General features: G+C 51.2%; 6 protein-coding genes across 6 annotated transcripts; 3 read left to right on the top strand and 3 right to left on the bottom strand.

The window, feature by feature from the left end:
- Positions 1 to 3503: 3503 nt before the first annotated feature.
- Positions 3504 to 6845, top strand: GUA1 (GMP synthase (glutamine-hydrolyzing); the record flags this gene model as incomplete). The annotated part of the gene is made up of 15 exons (XM_083191764.1): positions 3504 to 3548; positions 4153 to 4204; positions 4263 to 4346; positions 4409 to 4522; positions 4690 to 4718; positions 4784 to 4982; positions 5035 to 5067; positions 5117 to 5274; positions 5341 to 5433; positions 6053 to 6153; positions 6257 to 6389; positions 6422 to 6458; positions 6527 to 6572; positions 6629 to 6757; positions 6809 to 6845. The coding sequence occupies 15 exons, from the start codon at positions 3504 to 3506 to the stop codon at positions 6843 to 6845; spliced, it is 1290 nt and encodes a 429-aa protein (XP_083052978.1).
- A 4166-nt stretch (positions 6846 to 11011) lies between these two features.
- ACO1O0_002291 (uncharacterized protein) lies at positions 11012 to 12837 on the bottom strand (the record flags this gene model as incomplete). The annotated part of the gene is made up of 2 exons (XM_083191763.1): positions 11012 to 12800; positions 12833 to 12837. The coding sequence occupies 2 exons, from the start codon at positions 12835 to 12837 to the stop codon at positions 11012 to 11014; spliced, it is 1794 nt and encodes a 597-aa protein (XP_083052977.1).
- Positions 12838 to 14319: 1482 nt separating this feature from the next.
- ACO1O0_002290 (uncharacterized protein) lies at positions 14320 to 14782 on the top strand (the record flags this gene model as incomplete). The annotated part of the gene is given in 2 exon segments (XM_083191762.1): positions 14320 to 14516; positions 14533 to 14782. The coding sequence occupies 2 exon segments, from the start codon at positions 14320 to 14322 to the stop codon at positions 14780 to 14782; spliced, it is 447 nt and encodes a 148-aa protein (XP_083052976.1).
- Positions 14783 to 14875: 93 nt separating this feature from the next.
- On the bottom strand, positions 14876 to 15165 carry ACO1O0_002289 (uncharacterized protein; the record flags this gene model as incomplete). Its single annotated transcript, XM_083191761.1, has 2 exons — positions 14876 to 15083; positions 15158 to 15165. 2 exons carry the CDS (start codon positions 15163 to 15165, stop codon positions 14876 to 14878), a joined length of 216 nt encoding a protein of 71 aa, XP_083052975.1.
- A 1074-nt stretch (positions 15166 to 16239) lies between these two features.
- Positions 16240 to 17228, bottom strand: ACO1O0_002288 (uncharacterized protein; the record flags this gene model as incomplete). Its single annotated transcript, XM_083191760.1, has 3 exons — positions 16240 to 16277; positions 16339 to 17077; positions 17151 to 17228. The coding sequence occupies 3 exons, from the start codon at positions 17226 to 17228 to the stop codon at positions 16240 to 16242; spliced, it is 855 nt and encodes a 284-aa protein (XP_083052974.1).
- An 894-nt stretch (positions 17229 to 18122) lies between these two features.
- ACO1O0_002287 (uncharacterized protein) lies at positions 18123 to 20047 on the top strand (the record flags this gene model as incomplete). Its single annotated transcript, XM_083191759.1, has 5 exons — positions 18123 to 18329; positions 18435 to 18821; positions 18920 to 19105; positions 19165 to 19731; positions 19790 to 20047. 5 exons carry the CDS (start codon positions 18123 to 18125, stop codon positions 20045 to 20047), a joined length of 1605 nt encoding a protein of 534 aa, XP_083052973.1.
- Between the last annotated feature and the right edge of the window lie 384 nt (positions 20048 to 20431).

Below are 20431 nucleotides of genomic sequence, written 5' to 3'. Positions count from 1 at the left end.
ACGCATTCCGAACACCTGCCTTTGCAGTAGTATAAATTGGTGGGTTGATCTCCGTGACGGATTATGGTCCCGCGTTGATGGCAGGCCACGCGGGTTGCTTTTGTCAGGTTGGACCTTGGGCGTTTTTTTTTTCGGCGTCGCCTCTTGATCTTCTGAGATCGGCTTTTCGATATTGTTGTTCTCGTCATCCGGCGTCGGTTCATCGCTGTCCACCAAAAGCTTGTCACCCTTTGGCGTCGCTTTTCCCGTGTTTGGCACCTTCCGTGTGTAACGGAAAGGGGTGGCGAACGCGGGTTTTCCACTTTTTTCAGTGAACACAAACTGCGTCTCTCCTGAAGCTAGGTCGCCATCGAAGAAGGCGCTTTCGTCATACTCGTCGAGTGATGCTTATGGTTCAGTGGCTTGATCTTTGGGTGACTCGGCAGCTTTGTCTGCTGACTACCTGCTTGCTTGATTGAAACTTGTTCGTTGGTAGTCACTGTTGTGTTCTGCCTCACACTCTAGTAAAAGCTGGAGGCCAGTATTGACGGAGTCATCTACCGTCGATGGGGCTGCCGGTGGAGTGTAGCTCTGGGATAGATACGGGCTTAGGGCAGAGAAGCTCAGGCTGCGGCTTTGCTTGAGGGGTTGCCTAATCCGCAGTGACAACCTCAAGTTTCTCCCAGGCATTCCACTCAGGTTGAGGAGCGCCAGAGAGGAGGCGCCCAAGAACCCTGGGTCCACCTGCAATCTTGGCTACGCTGTGTTCGAGTATACCATTGCTCCAAGCAGAGTCCCCGATTTGAATAGACGAGCAAAGTGCCATGTCCTGTCGGAGCTGGTGCAAAATCCTCTTTGTTGGGATATGTTTGCGTGGCCTCATCGCACATTTGAGGAGGATCAGGGGCACATCTCTACTAAGGCCCTCCATGATGAGACGTTGTTGGGTAAGTGTCTCATGCACAAAAGCTTGAGAAATGAGAATGATGCGGTCCTGGATGGCAGGTGGATGTACCATGCCAGTCCCATTATTCTGTGCGATTGAGGTTGGTAAACTAGCTTTTCAGATATGGTTAGTTATGTTTTGCTGAAAAGAAGGAAAGAGAGAAAAAAAAGCCTTCCATGAAAGTCATGACACGTCGTTCAATTCATCAATTTAAACATAGGTTTGGTTCAAAGGTGTATAAAGACGGATTGAAGTGGCTTTACAGCAGGGAAAACTTACCTCTGAGACGATCCTAGTGTCATTTGTACAACATGAACTTATTAAATAGGGCGCTCGTATCATGCCAAAAGAGCCTCAAGCAAGTCTGCTTGAAAAATTAACCGGAAAGTTCTGGCGGCGCGACTACTTCGGCTGTGTAAGAGATCTCATGCCAGTTTAGGGCGTCTGCCTGAAGTTCTAGGAGGCCGTCTTCATCCGGACCTTGAACCAAGCCGGACTTCTCGGCTTCTTGCGTAATTGCAACCCAGAGTATTCGACTTGTTCATCTTGGTGTTCGTTGAATCATACCAGTATACGAGCCCATGCTCCTTCAGCACCGACTTGTAGATCTCCACGAATCCGTGATGGTTGGTCCATGTAAATGAAGGCCCAGATTTGGAAAGCAATTTCCTGCTGGTAGATTTCGATAGATTTCGCCATTGGAACTCACGGAGATAGGCCTGGAGACACTCATGTACGAGTGGTGTGCGGGTTACTGTTCGGGACTGCACGCTGAGCATTTGGCAGATAGGCCCTGCTACTTGCAGGAGCGGGAGGGCCAGATTACCAGCGTACCAGGCACCGTCGGGAAGATCCTGGGGCCTTATGATATCCAGAATAGACATGCTGGTTTCAGTACACCAGCGCGATGCATTGACGGCTCGAGTCGGGCGCTTGCCTGAAATGAGATTGGCGTTGCAGTTCTTCACAAACAATGTTAGGGGAGCGGCTATGTTCTGAATATGCTGTGGCTTTGTTGGGAGCGATCAAGAACCGCGAACACCCTGTAAAGACGACTCCGGTATCTCGTGACTGTTTTGTGAATGCCAGGGAGAGTCTCCATGATAGTAACTGTGATAAGGTCAGTGCATTAGTTCAAGTTCAGGCACAGGGAAAAAGCCTATAATATGTGGCATATATTACTCACCGGCATGATTGTCGTCAATGGTTGGTGGGAGTAATGGCAATTCGTGCTCCTCCGTGAAGGTCAAGCCACTGTGTTTGGTGGAGTTGAGGATGGACTCAATACGACGCTCGATGTCCTCATCGTCTTCCATGTCGATTCGCGCCATCTCATCTCTTGTCCGATCCATATTGAACCCAATCTTTTCGCCAGGGAGATTAGAAGAGTGGTCTTATCCTGAAAGTCACCGTCAGAGTCGTTGTCATGTTGAGCAAGCGTGTGATTATTCGCTCTGTGAGTTGCAGAGCGTCATTTGCACCCACAATCATTGTACTGCAGTACGATGGAGTAACTTGGCAAATGGCCAGAACGTCAACATACTCAAAAGTGGGGAGGATGTACATTGATTTCGCAGCTTGTTCATTACGGAGCGTGAAGTATAAATCAATTCGTTGGACAAGACGAACTGGCTTCTCGCCGCGCCTCATCCAAGCGACCAAGAGAGACAATGGAACCACGGACACATCCGGGTGTTGAATGGCCATGGCCTCAGAGATCTTGTGCAGTGTAGTCGGGGTGATACTGTGGTCTGAGAACACCTACACAACTTCTGGAATGGACAGGACATCCTTGTTGGATGAGTGTTGCGTTCTGCCTCTATAGTCGAGTAGTTTTAACACCACGGACTGGGTACACCTCATGAGCAACCTAGGTTCGGACCAGGCTTCTGCTAACTACGCCACCAGCTCGGGGTGTTTCGCTCAGCTCGTGCTCAATGCCCCGAGACGGTTCGGGTCGGGCTTTTTGCGCCAACCAGCTTACTCCAGCTGGTTTCTCTCGTCCGTGGGGAGGAATTTCTCGGTCTGTGGATATATCCCACACTCCATTTGTGACAGTGTCTGTTCCCAATCGCGCAAGAATTCATCCCGTTTTTTTGCCATGCGGGTGAGTCTCCATCATGAAGATGACCTGGTCGACATTCCAAGGGGTTTGTCGGTAGAGATGGGTGATGAAGTTGGTGGGTAGCGACAATAATGCCTGCCAAATCTTATCGCAATGCACTGCTGTGTATATACTTCCAAGTCGCCCCCTCCTGCTTGGCGACTCACTCTTATATCTTACGAGCGCAATCCCTTCATCTTAGTTAGAGGTTAGATACCGGTTTAATTTCATCTTGAATGACCCTTCTGGTGGTGAATGATCGGCTTTATGTCTCTTGCCCCACATATGTACATCCTCCTTTGACTCGATGGGAGGGGAACACGTGATGAGCAACCATAAAGAGATAAGATGATAAGAGGTGATAAGATAAGATAAGATGAGAGGGAGTTGGGATGGCTTCAAAGTTTTCTCTCTAGCAGACGACACACACTCATCAATCAAGCTCCCATTCTTGCGCTGCAGAAATTAGACAAGATGGCTACCGAAATCGATGCCGAGGCGCCTCACAACAACTTCGACGTGCGTAAATTTCCTCTCCTGGTCTCTTCGCTGTACCCCGGCACCGCCAATCCCCCCGCATCCCAGGTTCCAGGGACTTCAGCACTGACATGTTTCATCTCAGACCATCTTGGTGTTGGATTTTGGCAGCCAGACTAGCCATCTGATCCTCCGACGTCTGCGAGCCCTCAGTATTTACGCTGAGATGCTCCCATGCACCACCAAGCTCGCCGATCTCACCTGGAAGCCTAAGGGTATTATCCTGTCTGGAGGCAAGTATCCTTTCAGCCTGCCCTTGTCTTTCTTTCTAATAAAAATTCAATAGGTCCCTCCTCCGTTTACGATGAAGGCTCCCCCCGTGAGACCTCTCCCTTCCGCATATAGGATATAACTAATCTGATTTTAAAAAGATGTTGACCCCGCTGTCTTTGAGCTTGGTGTTCCGATCCTGTGAGTCACCTCCCATTCTTGAGAAACGCGCTTACTCACACGAATTATAGTGGTATCTGGTATGACTCCATTTGAGCCCCATCATGGTGTAGTACTAATTACGTGAATCTAGCTATGGTTGCCAGGCAAGCTCCTCATTTTATCTCATTCTATCGCTGTTACTGACCCCCTATAGGAAATTGCTTGGCGGACCAACTCTACCAACGTTGCTCGCGGAACCGCTCGAGGTTTGTACTTGTTCATCAAACCTGAGAGTCTACGTTTTCTAACCACTCGGCTCAACAGAGTACGGCCACGCCGACGTCACTATCTACAAGGTCGACAGCCATGTCGACCGTCTCTTCGCTGGTCTGGGGGAGACCATGCATGGTGAATTTCCCGCCTCCTAATATGAAACTTCTGTGCCTTTTACGGATTCTAACCCTGGACAGCCTACATGAGCCACTTTGACAAGCTCGTCCGCCTGCCTGAGGGATTCGTAATCGTCGCCAAAACTGCCAATTCCGAGTTTGCTGGTATTGCTCACCAGACAAAGCCAATCTTTGGTACGTTTTCCCTTATCAAAACATCGACACACATTATCCATTCCCCTAGTTCATCACTCGCCAGCTGCCCTGCTGTGCCCTTGCCCCATATCATCTTCCCTTCGCGCTACCTACAACCCTCCCACATCGCCCACTTTAGATTCTTGACTAACTCGGCACGTCAATAGGCGTACAGTTCCACCCCGAGCTCGAACACGTATGTTACCAGCTCCATTCTTCCTTTCCTGTAGCTTGCCACTTAACTGACACAATGTAACTCAGACTCCCCGTGGAAGTGAGCTTCTGCGCAACTTTAGTGTCGACATTTGTGGAGCGCAACCCAACTGGGTTATGAGCGACTTTATCGAGCAGGAGATCGCTCGGATCAGGAAGCTTGTTGGCGACAAGGCCCAGGTTATCGGAGCTGTCTCTGGTGGCGTTGACAGCACAGTGGCCGCCAAGCTCATGAAGGAGGCAATTGGTAACGATAATGGCTACATCATGTCCATGTGATGAGGCTAACACGGATCTAGGTGACCGCTTCCACGCTATCCTCGTCGACAACGGTATGGCCAAGCCTAGCGCGCGAGCCTAATTAACACTAACCTGTGGTAGGATTGATGCGTCTTAACGAGTGTAAGCAGGTTAAGGAGACTCTTCAGAAGCATCTCGGGATTAACCTAACGGTGATTGATGGTGTCGAGCTTTTCCTTGGCCGTCTTAAGGGCGTCAGGGAGCCTGAGAAGAAGCGCAAGATCATTGGAGAGACCTTTGTATGTCCTCGATCACTCGATCCCTCCCCCCGGTTCATGCCTTTGGCAATCCTAACTGGTCTATAGATCGACTTATTCGAGCAAGAGGCTATTAGAATCGAGAAGGAGGCTGAGAACACCCCTAACGCCGGAAAGGTTTCTTGGTTCCTTCAGGGCACAGTATTTACCCCTGCATCATTGCCCTTTATATATAGATGCCTGGACTAACCTATCTGCTTACTCTAATGTAGCTGTACCCAGATGTGTACGTATAGTAAGCGGTTTGTGCACCGGGAGAAGACTGACCGTCCACAGCATCGAGTCTCTGAGTTTCAAGGGTCCTTCTGCCACTATTAAGAGTTAGTGGCTATTTTAGATATTGAAGTCTACAATTACTGACTCTGGCCATAGCCCATCACAACGTCGGTGGTCTTCCTCAGGCAAGTCTCCCCTCCTACCCTCAGTGTCCAAGTTTGAACTAACCGAGACATAGCGCATGATGGACGGCGTAAGTCTACACACTCTATACTCCCTTTCCTCTCGTATTTTTACTGACTCTAGCGACAACAGCAAGGCCTACGCGTAAGTTAACACCATGCCGCATTTCGACCCCCTCAAGTCCCCCCAACCACAACGTGGACCCCCCTTATCATTCTTGACCACCTCATCCGCCCGAGTACACAAAGAGCCCCATATATGAGTTTTTCTTTCCGCTCTTTCGCGTGGGGGGGGGGGGGGGGGGGGGGGGGGTGCTTTCTGGGGTAGAAGAATACGGAGAACAAGATTAACCATGTCTTAGCTACTGGAACCTCTGCGCGAGCTCTTCAAAGACGAGGTTCGAGCTCTCGGCAGGCGCCTGCAGATTCACGAGGATCTTGTGAACCGTCATCCTTTCCCTGGGTAAGTTTTCTTGTCGTTGAAGTCTTTGGTGGATTTTGGGGGGGCAGCAGGTCAACTTGGGCACTTTGAGAATTTGCGGGGCTAATTTCTATGGACTACACAGACCTGGTATCGGAGTTCGCGTTCTTGGAGATATTACCCCTGAAAGAGTTGAAATCGCGAGAAAGGCCGACCACATCTTCATTTCCATGATTAAGGAGGCCGGAATCTACGACGAGGCAAGTTTCCTGGCATCAGTGGCTCGAGCAACAGCTAACACGGCAAACAGATGTCTCAAGCCTATGCTGGTTTGGATACCAACAAGGGTATGTGTTCCAGAACATGCTCCGGTTGCGATATCTATCTCGACTTTGCTAACTAACATTTTTCACAGCCGTTGGTGTCATGGGAGACACCCGTGTCTATGGATACATCGTCATGTAAGCTGTTACCCACTCCTCTGATTTGGGGGCGTGAAATCTGACTTGATTCATAGCCTCCGTGCTGTCACAACCAGTGACTTCATGAGCGCCGAGCCCTACGAGTTCCCCTTCGACCTGCTCAAGGCCATGGCCCGCAGGATCGTGAACGAGGTGGACGGGGTCTCCCGAGTCACATATGACCTGTAAGTCCCTTTTCCTGTCCCCATCTTGAAGTGCTGGCTGACGCTCTGTAGCTCTTCGAAACCCCCAGGCACCATCGAATTGGAGTAGAGATGCTGGATTGAATGAGATGCGGCAGGGAGTCACAAAATTTGGTCGAGGGCAAGAATTTTCATACAGGCAATCATTTTAAAGTGCTGTGTTTGTGGGTAGATAGACCAGGGAAAAGTGAACAGAGTTTTAGTAAGCAATAGACAACAACGACAACTTGGCCCACCAAAACTTGGGACGTCCATCATGCATTCACCAACCCAGGTACGAAGTAGCTTATCTTATTAAGTGCTAGCTCAACCCACTCCGACCCGGGCGGCCTCTACACTCGCCTTCTGATGATTCTCGTTTTCAACGCTTTCGCAGAATGATCAAGGCCTGGCCACTCACGGCGCTCCGCCGTCGGCCATGGCCTATCTCATCAGCTGTCGCACCACGACTTGACCCTACGCTTCTTATCGAAGAAGAGAGGGCCCCGAATTATCATCCCGATCGATTCTATCCTGCTCAACTAGGTCAGGTCTCAAAGAAAGGTACCAACTTGCCACAAAACTAGGTCATGGTGCCAACTCAACCGTATGGCTTGCTCGAGATCTTTATAGGTGAGCTGCCTTGGGCCGCTATTTGACGCGTCCTATCCTTAATAGTTTATAGCTGGCGCTGGTCGCGAGAGCTATATGTTGCTATCAAGATCAATGCTATCAGTCATTCTTCACGGCGGGCCCCTGCTGAAAACGAGGTTGACATCATGAAACAGATTGCTCAAACCAACCCACGGCACCAAGGCTGGCGCTTTACCAGAAAACTCTCCGACTCTTTTCACCTCAAAGGAAATTCAGGCAACCATGTGTGCCTGGTCCTAGAAGCCTTACATGAGCCTCTATGACTCTATCGCGAAAGGTTTATTGATTGCGTTATTCCTCCCGATATTTTACAGGTCTTGATACAAATGATTCTTCAGGCTGTTGATCATCTTCACTCTGAATGTCAGATCATCTACACAGGCATACTAGCAGCATAGTCTATCTCCTCTGACTGTACTAACCATCGAAATAGATCTAAAGCCCGATAATATCATGATAAAGATTGAAGACTATTCTATTTTTGAGCGGGATGCTGAGGACGAATTTAACGATCCATTACCGCAAAAGCATATAGGTGATGGCCGTATAATCTACCTCGCTCGGAATAATTACGGGCCTCTTACCCACCCAACGGGAACTATTCAACTTGTGGATTTTGATCTCTCTATCCGTACAAAGCCTGGGAAAATACATACCGGTGCTATTCAAGCAGAAAGATATCGGGCACCCGAGGTTATATTAGATTCTGGTTATACCTACTCAACAGATATATGGAGTCTCGGAGTTATCGTAGGATCAAATCGTCTTATCCTTATAGTTCTACTGATGCTAATGATTTGCTTTGATAGTTATGGGATTTGTTTGAAGGGAATGCTCTCTTCGACCCTGTGGTTACCAGTAAGCCTGGCGAATACGATGACGAAACGCATCTTGGTCAAATCATGGCCTTACTCGGCCCTCCACCCCCAAGTCTGTTATCCGGGGGCCAAAGAACTGCTATGTTCTACGATAGTAACGGTACGAGACCTAGTTTTATCCATGGACCCACCGCTCATACCATTTAGGAACCCGCAAGGACCCTAGCTGTATCCCTGAACTTTACTCTGGAGAAGACAATCACCTGTATGGGTGGCGAAGAGAAAGCGAAATTTATAGGTTTCGTGAAAAGAATGTTAAAATGGAACCCTGAGGAAAGGAGTACTGCTCGGCATATTGTAGGGTCCATGGAGGCGGTCGCTATTGATTTTGTCTCCGAGGCGGGTTGCTTTTTGGTGAGCTTGATACATGTAGGCTCGATCCCGGAGAGTCGAGACGCCATTCGCTTAATGTTGTCACCCAGATCATAATTGCAAGTACCGATGAGTTTGAAAGTACGAGTCCAGGCCACAAACTCCCTAGGTAATGACTGGCATGTTATACCGGTACATGTGGCTTAGGGTTACATGATCTCAATCTCAACTTTGTCCCCCTCGGCTGCAAGAATCTTGCCCCTCCAACCCAACACCACACTGCGCTTCCGCACTTCCCCCAGGGCACTGATCCTTCTTTTTCTTCAGGATGTACTTATATATCTTGCTATCTTTGAAATGCAGTAGTAAATTTGCTCTTAGATTAATTGCATCTTGCAAAACTCTGCGGGAAAATGTCCCGAGGGCTTTTACCCTCTCCAGGTTAAATGCCATGATCAACGCAGGAATGATCAAGGCAACGATATCGTAGACTCATAAAGGTCAAACAAATGGCATCATGGGCGCATGAATAGAGCATGGTGAGAGTTATTCAGAGGTGTGTGCTGCTGTCCAGACCATAGTTTCTGCTTGAGGACAACATTCCGCTTCCATTCCTCCCCAGCTCCTGCGGATTCAAAATGTCTTGCCATGAGTAACTTACGACGTGAATTTAGTTTTGTTCTTGTACTAGAAAGACTCAAATGATAATTGTGTTTAAAACTCGCCTCGACCCATATCATCTAGAGCAGGTATTAGCTTGGTTGAGTGCTTTCTCGGGAGGATAGGAGAGAGAGATTCACGTTGTTTGCGGGAAGATGCAGCCACCTGCATGAGGAACCGTCTTTGGCAAGCAGTTCCATAGATGGCCCTACTTGTAGTAGAAGATCGAGTGAAACCATTTCTAATGGCATTCCATGCTCTCCAACTTTGGAAATTTTCACCTCTACCACCGTCGCTTTGAACTCTCCATCCACCTTCTCTGCCGCCTCTAGGGGTTTCGTCTGCAGTGACCCGTAGGAGATCAGCATCTCCCGCATCACATAATCTCGGATAGAACGCTTCTCCTTAGTTTGCTTAAAGAGTTTTACCAGTGTAACGTCTCCATTGATACCTCTGACTGTGACTCCCAAGTCGGCCCCACGTGCTACCAAGATCTCGACGACCTTCTTGTGCCCTTCACATGCCGTATGACAGAGCGGTGTCCAGGAGTTACTGTCATGAGAGTCCACTTCGATAGTATAAGACTTCTTTCTGGTAGCCTCTGTCGCAGATCGAGCCGCCGTCCGAGTATGCCGGGGCTCCTTGCTAGATGTTAGATCTTGAGTGGCCCAGCTGCCATTCTTCGCTTCAACTGGAACAAGCTTTTCCTTCCCTGCTCTGATTTTGAGCAGGTACTCCGTGACTAAGAGGTGTCCCTGGCCAGCAGCCCACGAGAGAGGTGTCCTGTGGTTGTTGTCGAGGCAATCTGGATCAGCATTGTTCTTCAGTAGCACACTCACGGCATCTTTCTTGCCATTTCCTGCTGCCCATGACAGCGTTGTTCTCCCGGATGTGTCTCTGGAGTTGACAGATGTACCCTTATTCAGGATCAGTTTCAAGGCTTCGTGATGCCCACCCGCTGCAGCCCAGGAGAGCGGTCCGCGACCGGTATTGTCTCTCAGGTTGAAGTCGAGATTCTTCTCGCATAGCTTCTCCATCTCAGTCTTGCTACCGTGCTCTGCTGCCAGACACGCTACATTCCTATGCAATCCATCCTGAGAATTCAAGTAGTTATCTGAGCTAAGAATGCGGTCAAGGATGACTTGATAATCCGACTCGCAAGCATAACGCAGGCCTAGCTCTATTACACGTGCTTGCGACAAAGGCTCAGTTGTTGAATCATTCGGCCCTGGCTCTTCAATACACGCTTCAAGTAGGTCGGAACCACCCCTGGCTGCAAAGTGACAGGCGAATGTCCACCGTAGTCGGTAGAATAGAGGTTGGCACCAGCCCGAATCAGGAGCTTTGTTAAGTCAAGATTCACGTACTCAGCAGCCCAAGAGAGGGAAGACTGCCCATATTTAGAGTCTGCCTTTTCAAGATCTGGGTTGTGTCTAAGCAGGGCCTTCACAGAGGCTAGGTTGCCATTTTTAACCGCAAATATCAAGGCGGTTTGATCTCTCCAATAGGTCGCAGCGGCGTTGATATCAACTCCTGATCCGGATGAAAGTGACTTGTTGCTGCTCGTGTAAATTCTCACCGGGGCGAGGCAGCCACAACTACTACGAGTAGCCTCCTGGGCATATACGTAGTTCAAGTTGTTGGTGCGAGTCAACATATCTAAATAAAATAGATACAAAATCGGACGATTATTATTATTTATTATTATTATTCATCCCTAGGCCATGAGATCACTGGATTTGTATATCAACTCTTATCCCCAGTTAAGCTTCTTCATTCGCTCCTCGCTGTAGTCCTCGAATCTCTCACCGTCCACGAATTGGTAGATGTCGGCGTCGATGCCCATCATCACCTGCGCCATGCAATCTTCTTCAAAGACCTTGCCTTGGTTACGCCACTGCTTCATCAGTTCCAATAGGGCCGCCACCGCGTCCTTCAACTCCTGAGTGCCCAGCCAAGTCTTGGTTTCGCCACCTGGCAAAGGTATTGGTAGTCCACCGTCGGGGCTGGGCACCGAGTAGATGACGGCAACGATGTTCTTCTGCTCCGTCTCCGGGTTGCGGACTACCGTCAGTAGGGTGTTGGGAACGGTGGAGGTCTTCCCCTCGACGGTGATGGAGAGCTCTCCTTCGTCGGAAACCTCTGTGCCCGGGTAGTTGCTCTGCAGGAAGTGGCGCGCCGCGGCGGCCATGGCCTGGTGAGATATGGCCTTGAAGTGCTCAGGGTCCTGCATCATCCTCTCCTGCATCATAGCCTTGACAGCCTGGAATTGGCCCTCTGAATCAAAGAGCTCATGCTTCGGCTCTTCGATAAGTCTGACGAAGAATCCATCAATGTCCCCTTCGATCTTCGCTAGCACTGGGGCCTTGCCGTTGGGAGGCACAGGGGCGGGAAACTCCTCGCCCACGAAGCTGAACCGAGACTTATCGGCGCCCATTGCCACTTCAGCGACGCACCGGCGAACCTTTCCTTCGCGATTCCACTGCTTCAGCAGCTCCATCAGAGCTTCCTCCGCAGCCTTCATCACCGGTCTCTTGGTGAATAGCCCGCACAGCGGCCACTGAGCGTCTCGCGCCAAACCACAGAGGAGCGTGACGTGTACAATACCTCCAGGTTCCTTTTCGGGCTCTGCGCTCCGCAGGATCCGCGAGAGGGAATCCTTCTGAGGGTCGCGGGTGGGTATCACGACCTTGTAATGCGTCGCTTCGACTTCTTGCTCCATCTCGCTATAGTCCCTGGCGACCAGGAGCCGGGTAGCATGGGGGAAGGGATTATTGCCAGAGACAAAGAACGGCAGCTCTCCCTCATCCCAGACCGTACCTCCAGGCGTGGCTGCCAGCATGCCCCTTACAACTCCATCAAAAGCCAGAGGCAGGAACAGGAGCATGGCCTGCCCAGGGAGGTCCCGAGACAGTTTCATCATTTCGTTGTTGGACCTCCGAAACTCATCAGAGGGTTTGTCCCCGAGCCTGCTGATGGTGGGCTCCTTGGTACTCGGCCTCCACTTGCCGCGCACCAGGTCGGATCCCATGAAGATGTTAATTTCGGCGTGGTCCATGTTGACGCCCTCCTGCTCCATCTCCCGAAACATTGCTGTCAAGTACGCCTTGGCCCCCTCCATCTCCTTCGTTTCCAGCATGGCTCCCGGTTTTGGCCAGGCCTCCCCGTCCTTCGCAGGCACCGCAACGATGAAGGTGCTGGCAAGGAAGACACCAGTATAACATGAGTCCAGCGTCAATATCTGCTTGGTTGGCCAGTCGCAGGATCCTTCGCTGGTGGGGAAGCCACCGCTGGAGGCCCCCATTTCCTCGATGGTGCCTGTCCTCGCACAGTCGCGGTAGCGGTGGTCAAGCCAGCTGCGGACGGTCTTGAAGAAGAACTCGGGCTGCTGGCTGGCTCGAGCAGCCTCCTCGCCCTCTAGGCCTTCGCCCGCGATCTTTTGGCGGTAAAGCTCGTTGATCTGCTCCCACTGACCGTCCTTTTCCCAGACTACCTCCAACGGTCGATTGGCCAGACGGCGCGCCGGCGCGCCGGCGCCTCGCCTTCGCCAGCTGCCTCGGCAGACACGCAGCACCCCATGTTTGCGTGGTTCCGGTGGTCGAATCTAGCAGAGCCTTATTTCATGTGACGATGGCACAGAATTTGGGGGGAGTAGGATAACTGTCGCCAGTTCATTACTTAGAGAACCTATTGATGGCGCCGTGCGATCAGCCTCGAAAAAAGGGGGGGACGCGGTCTACACGAAATATATCTTATGCAACTGACAAGTTTCCACATCGAGCCTCCCCGGTGACTCACAAGGGGAGGAACGGGCTATTTTCTCACCTTTCCTGGCGATGAGGCGCAGCTCATTTCTGACCTTCCACTGCCGTTATGACGGCCCAACCAACGTGCATCGAGCCCTGTTCATGGGTCAGGAAGAGTCCAGGCCACTCTAGATGAGTCGGCAAGATCGGTATCACGTGATTAAATCGGACGGATCGTCGTCTCATGATCCCGATGGATCATCACCAGGATGGTCCAGATCATGGTCCGGCAAACCAAGGTCATCGTGCGATTCCGAGGGCTATTTCCCAATAGAATAGAGTCTTGAGGAGCTAAATAACCGGTAGTTCGGTCAATAATGACCAGCACTTACTTGGTATTTGTACGGATGTTCCTTGCTAATTTTGCAATTAGCTGGAGAGCGCATTACAATATAGGGCATGCTAATTTGAACCTCAGTACATACGACCATACCTAGTGGAAAATACGGGATCCCGTCCGCTCTCCCAGAGTCAAGCCGCTAAGGGGCTGATTAGTAGTTGGGTCGGTGACGACCAGCGAATACCGGCTGTTGTATGTTTTTTCTTTTTTCTTTTTTTTCTTTTTTGCGGTTCTAATCAAAGCTCTTCCCGAGAAATTCACTGTTTATATTTTAGGGTGCCATATGCATCCGGAAATGTGGCCATTTGAGCACGGCAGATAGCCTCTGTCAGGGGAGGAAAGAGGTGAAAAAGACCCCTTACGCAACTCATAAGTCTATATCCCCAACTGCTTGGTGTACATATATATTTTATCCTAAAGTAATTGGCCTTGGCCTTACTAAACCCTCAATATCTCCTTGAGAATCCCTAGACGCGCAACGCCATGCCGACAACCGCCCAAGCGGACGACGATAGACTGTTCGAATACGCTGACGTGCCGCCACCACCCTCGCCACCTAAAACCTCGACCGAGATTCGGATACCGCATCATACGACGCTGAGCGAGCCTGAGCGGTACCGCCTCCCGTTAAGAAAACAGATCCCTAAAACTACGACGCGGCAGAATGAAGAGGAAACTTTGGTATGCGATTCCGTCGCCGTCTTTGCACTCTTTCGCTGGCCCAAGTACAGCGTATTAGATTAAGGACTCGCGTCCTCTCTGCCACCAGCGCTCTCCTCGACTCGCGGCAACTTGCACCCTTCGAACCTCGCACATGTCATTCAGGGAGTGACGGAGCTGCTACCAGCCTTCATTGGTGTCCGTATACGGACTATATTCCCAGAGTGGTTTCTCCCAGATGACCTCATCCTCAAGATGGAAAAGGAGAAGTACAAGGAGCTTTTTGGCACCGAGGTCGAGGCCTACAGACAGCTAGCCACCCTTCAAGGCGTTGTCGTTCCACGGTGTTATGGGTCAGTTGCCTACAAGGGACTGAGGTCTCTCCTGCTGCAAGACGTTGCTGGTGTGTCTCTTGCAGAGCCCGCAGGGCTGACGCTCAGTCTCCCGGAGCTGTCAACGCTATTACAGGAATGCCATCGTGAGCTGCATGCGTACAATGTACACCAGGATCCAGGATGACCCTCAGCTAGGCAACTCCCGACTTACCAATGGGAAACTCATGGCTATAGATTTTGACATGGTTGGCTTTGATCTCTCCGATGATGAAAAGGCCCTGTTCATGAAAACAAATGTCTTGGATCTGGTAGATAATTACCGAAGCCGGAGGAAGTCGGAGTTGTTAGACGGCAACTTGGAGATTGACCAAACAGTGGACTGATGTATGAAGCGAGCATCCTCGGGTGACTCGGCCTTACCACACATTGCCACGTCGCACCAGTGCCTCCTCAGCGCTATTGCAATCCTTTTACGATCAGGTGCCGAGCACATCAAGGAAATGACCAACGTAGCCCACCGAGGACGTCCCCTGGGAGTTTTCGGCCAAGTGGCTGCTGGAGCCCATTTGGATCTTGCTCGAGTCGGTGTAGACTGAATCCTGGGCCGTGTTTCGCCTGATCCGCTTCACTGTCTTCCCAGGGCCATTATTGCTATCTTTGTCGGAACTGTCCATGGCAACAGTACTGGAGGAGCCTTCCTGCCTTTTGAAGATTGACATAGCCGCCCAAACCTGACCTAGGTTATCATACTCACGCACGAAGTCATGCTCGGCCCGGGTCATTTGCTAATCAGACCCTTTAAGAACTATTCAATCTCAGACAGAAACGGCTCCCCGTGGTGCAAAATGTGCTGCGATAACACAGGCAGTACAGGACTTTGCAGCTTGCGTCTTGCGGCCCGGCAAGCAAGTAGTTGCTCGCGTCCTCTTTCATTAGCAGCATTCCAATGAAGCTCCGGAAATCTCTTTCCTTCCTCGGCTTTGAAGCGTACTTTGAACAAGTTCTCGGAACGGGGAGAGGATGCGTAGGGCTTATAATGCGCTATGGGAGAGAAAGGTAGGGATAGAAGCCATCAACACCACGATAACCACAAATAACATAAAGGTTCTAGAGGTTTGGTGGGTTAGGTTGGGTATAATATCGCCCGTACAGATGATCGGTGCATACGATAGGTCGTTGTAGTCCATGATCGCAGCCAGAAGGCTGGATTGACCCGAAGGTCACGTCTAATGTACATAAATGAAAACAATCTCAGACCTCGTGGGATCGAAATTCCCTAACCTCGTAGCCTTCTAACCACAAAAGCAACGAACGAGGGCATCCCCAACACAATATGCTCGTATATATCCCTATCCCAAAGTAATTAGCTTTGGCCTTACTATACTTCCAATGTCCCCTTGCGAATTCTCAGAGCAACCTTCCAACTCAAAACTCCACAATATTAAAACTGTCAATATCCGTAGCGCTAGGTACGCAAGACGCTTGCCCGAACACCCTCGGCTTCCAGCAGCAAATGCTAGGTTCGGGCCTGCCTGGCCATCAAAAGTCGTCTTGCCATTCTCTGCATCGGGTTTGAGCCAACGTTCGGGAATAAATGCTCCTATATTGCTGTCGGCCCACCGTGGACGGGAGGGAGAGGCCTGGTCGTTGTCTTGGGTGCGGGTGGCACCAACGGATTCCATCTCGAGGTGTGGTGATGTGATACTGGGTCCTGTGAGCTGGACCAATACTTGGGTACCCCTGGGAACGTAATGTCCAAGTATGCTTGTATCGGCCACAGCCTCCCGAGCAACCAGCAGAGACGGGCTTGAAAGCCGCAGTGCTTCCTCGATGACAGCATTCAAATAGGGGACCTTTGCGAGTTGGGCAAGTCAGGCGCTTTGCAAATAAAACATCGGGGGAGGTCAGGTCCAACTTACCTTGGCGCTTACTATCTCACTTACTGTCGGCAGGCGACCTTGGCCCACGGCTTCTGGAATGGCCACATGCAGAGCAGCGCGTAGCTTGACCTGCGTGTCTGCATGGGCGGAGAGGTGACCGAGGCATGCCCTGAACGCCTGGGCAATGGTCCTGTGGCCTACCGACACGTACCCCGTCATCTCATCCCGCATCATGGGCAGGCTCATGACAGATTGTACATCTCTGCGCTGGGCTGCCAGTTCCGCTCGATGGATCATGTAATCGAGGCCCGAGGAGAGTTGGCCGCGGCCGTCAGCGGCCCTCTCGACGCGTTCCCGCGCGGCTGCATAGGCCGTGTCAAAGTGCTCATCCCGGATTCGCAAGTACTTGCGCACCGCACCAAAGAGGTGCAGCACATGCCAGACCATGCGAGGGAAAGGGAAGGCCTGGGCTCGCGCAATGAATGTCTCGACTTTGCGGGTGACATGGTACTGGTGGACGGCCGGGCACTCAGGAAATGGAAACGGAACGTCTTTTTGATTTCCTCCCTCCTTGTCCATGTGCACCTGCTTTGAAGCTGTCGGGGACTGTAGCATTTCGGTATATGACCTCAACTCGTTGCTGGCGCTGGGGCCAAATGCAATCGACCTGAGAGCAACATAACTGACTATGCTAATGTCCAATTCGGAAGCAAAGGGGCGTCCCTGTGCAGCCTGGTATTTGGCGGTCCAGATATCGACCAGCTCTTTGGCTTGCTGGAAGATTTGTGGAGCGGCAACCTGAAGTATTCATGTTTGTCAATGAAAGGTTGCCAATCTCGGCCATTGGCCACACTGGGCAGGGCAGACTTACGCCATTCAAGAAGGCTGGAGACATGAGATTGCTAGCAATTTGGCGGTTGACCTTGAACTGGGGGTTCGACTTGGACATGGCGAGATGGTAGTTGGGAATGACACCTCCTACATTCTCGCGCGTGCGGGTACTCTGATCTAGGTATTTATCTCCTTTGACGAGGAATCTGGAGGCCTGCAGAACACGTAAGTTTCCAATCAACGCAGGATAGCAACGGTCCGGTTTTATCTCACCTCCTCAAAGTCGGACAGAACCAACACTGGCTTCGAGAAAGGGCCGCCGATGAAGATTTGGGTGAGCGGGCTCGCATGCTTGGTACACAAGTTCAGAATCCAAGGAACCGCCGGTGTCCCGGCAAGGCGACTGCGACGAATCTCCCATATATCACCGAGGATGCTCTTCACAGCAGCCTCATTGTATGGTATTCCCGGAAGGGGTCGTGGCAGCATCCATCGACGGCCGAGCCAGAGACAAAGGCCCAGAAGGAGAAGGCCAGCGCATAGTATGGCTGGATGACGGGGCTGTGGCGAGGAAAGCGTAGTTTGAATCAGCGACAAAGACATTTTGCAGGCCCCAGGCTGGTCATTTACCAGTTCAAGATGGCAGACCACCCGCAGAAAAGGAGGTGCCGGCTAGGTACATGTATTTAACATGTGCAGCCCCCCTGTAAGTTGTAACCCTAACCCGGTGACGGCGGTGGTCAATTGTGTCGGCGTCACAAAAGAGGCAGAGAGACAGACGGCTCACTCACTCAATTGGGCCGTCACAACCAGAACCTCGGGCTGTGCCGGATGGCACATATGCTGCTTGTAAAATCCTCAATGATTTGCAAATTAGTATATTCTTCTTCTTTAGATTAAGAGACATAAATAAAAATACGTAGCTGCCGTCGCCCGCACGACTGGTTTTAGGCTCAGTCCCTGGCTTCTTGTTGCGCTCAGCATTGCTCCTTACCCTACACTCTTCTTCACCATGCGCACTCAACAAGATGCACCGCAACGTAGTGGGCTCCGGGAAACTAGCCAGTGCAGCTCGAGGCTTGGATATGAAGATAAGAGCCCTGGTGAGGTTCCTACGATAGCTAGAATTCCCGGCCGGTTCTACTGGATCTTCCTCTCCATGTCTGTACTTGCTCTGGCAGCTTCCTTTTCCTCGACAACGTTGACTGTTTCCATGGCAGTAAGTGAGAATTTACTTGCTTTTCTCTCCCTCTTCAAGACTTCTTAGTACCCTTTAGACTCTTCTCATGGAGGCATTGATTTGGCTGACATTGTCGCACCCCAGACCATAGCCAATGATCTCGACTTGTCCGTCACTGAGACCTTCTGGCTGGGCACATCGACGGCCCTGACGACAACGGTGGTACAGCCGGGGAGCGCAACCTTTGCAGATATTGTCGGGCGCCGATGGGCGCTGGCCGTGAGCGCAGCCTGGCTCGCTGCCGGCTCGTTGATGGTGGCGCTGGGCCACCAGTATCCCGTCATGATTGCTGGGCGCAGCATCCAGGGCTTCGGCGTCGGTGGAATCTACACCGTCACTGAGATTGTCGTCACCGACCTCGTGCCACTGCGTCTCCGCGGCATCTGGTTCGCCATCCTGAGCATCTTTGTTGCCATCGGCATCTGCGTTGGGCCCGTTGCTGCTGGCATCTTGACAGAGTCGGCTTCTTGGGTAGGTGCTTGTTGCGGGTTCCGACTGCCATGAATCATGGCGGTAGACTCTAGGCATCACACCCAGAATAGGAAGAGCTAATGGTTGTCTAATGGCAGAGATGGATCTTTGGCGGCACCGCCGCCATGTCGATCGCGGGGATGCTGGCCTGCTTCATCACCGTGCCGGCAGGCCTCGGCCGTCAACGGAAAAGAAGCTGTATGGAGCAACTCTGCAAGATCGACTATATCGGTCTCGCCATCCTTTCTACCTCGCTCTTGTGCTTTCTTATCCCTCTACTTCAGGTAAGATAGGCTGAAGTCACTAGTAACTACCAGAAACACTGCTGATCCCAGAACTCTAGGCAACCGTTGTGTATCCGTGGGCAGATGTGAGGACTCTACTGCCTCTCATGCTTGGAGTAGTTGGTTTTGCGATATTCATTATTTTCGAGCAAAAGTGGGCAAAGTACCCCCTTATCCCGCTCGCCAAGTTTGCGAATCGAACCTGCATCATCACCTTCATCTGTAGCAGCATCCATGGCCTCGCTGTCTGGTGCCTGATGTACTACATTCCCCTATATTACGAAGCCATCAAACGGTTCAACACTCGCGACAGCGGACTGGCGACCCTGCCTGAAACTGTCAGCATGGTCATCGCTGCCACCGTGGGAGGCTGCATGGTGACCTGGTTGGGGCGATACCGCTGGGCCATCTGGCTCGGCTGGGCCGCCTCGTCAGCGGGTATGGGTCTGCTGATTCTCCTCGAGAGTGCTACGCCAACCGCTGGGTGGATTGGCCTGAACTTACTTGTAGGTATAGGCCTGGGCTTGATCTCGGGGACACTGCAGTTTCCTATCCAAGCCTCAGTCGAGACGGAGCAAATCCCCGTGGCGGTTTCGCTCTTCATGTTCTGCCGATCCTTCGGTGCGGTGAGTTGTACCACTGTTTGTAATCCTCTCGACATCCGCTGATACCCTCCTCGTTTAGTCACTGGGGATTTCAATCGGGAGTGCCCTCTTTTTAAGCGAGGTTCCTGGTGGTAACCAGTTCGGTGTTATCCTGCTTATGGACACAGGATCTACTCTATCTGGATTGCGCAGGATCTGGATATTCTGCACAGCCATTTGTACTGCCGTGTTAGTACTGAGCATTTGGATCAAGTCCTTCTCGCTCGATCGCTTTGAGGCAAAAGGTGATTTTGAGACTGATAGCATAGTCGAGGCATCGGGCAAGCAACATGTGTAGCTACATACGATTGCTTAGAACCCCTGATATATCATACATCCCCCCATCTCTTTACTGCTCGTCCAAGTTTCCAAACAACAGCCTGGCACTTAGTGCGCCATCTTACATTACCATAGTAGTTCTACGCTGCTTTACGGATACCTCATCTTACTCGATTTGGACGCACGCACTGGCCATATAATTAAATGGTAGGTTAGGACCAAGACAAAACTATTCAAGACTTGGGTTTACTAAGTACAGATATGAACATGGCGTTTCATAAGTACTACATGGAAGACTTTCGGAATGGGAATTAAGTGCCCATCTTCCAGCCGCTCTTAGCCTCCACCCATAGCCCCTCTTATAGCATCTTACAATATCCTCCGCGGCAGGTAGCGTATTCGC

The sequence above is a fragment of the Amphichorda felina genome, assembly GCF_050947745.1.
Source record: "Amphichorda felina strain 45539 chromosome Unknown scaffold_2, whole genome shotgun sequence".
Taxonomy (NCBI): Eukaryota; Fungi; Ascomycota; class Sordariomycetes; order Hypocreales; family Bionectriaceae; genus Amphichorda; species Amphichorda felina.
The sequence above is the reverse complement of the archived record's forward strand: the minus strand, read 5'-3'. Positions and strand labels throughout refer to the sequence as shown.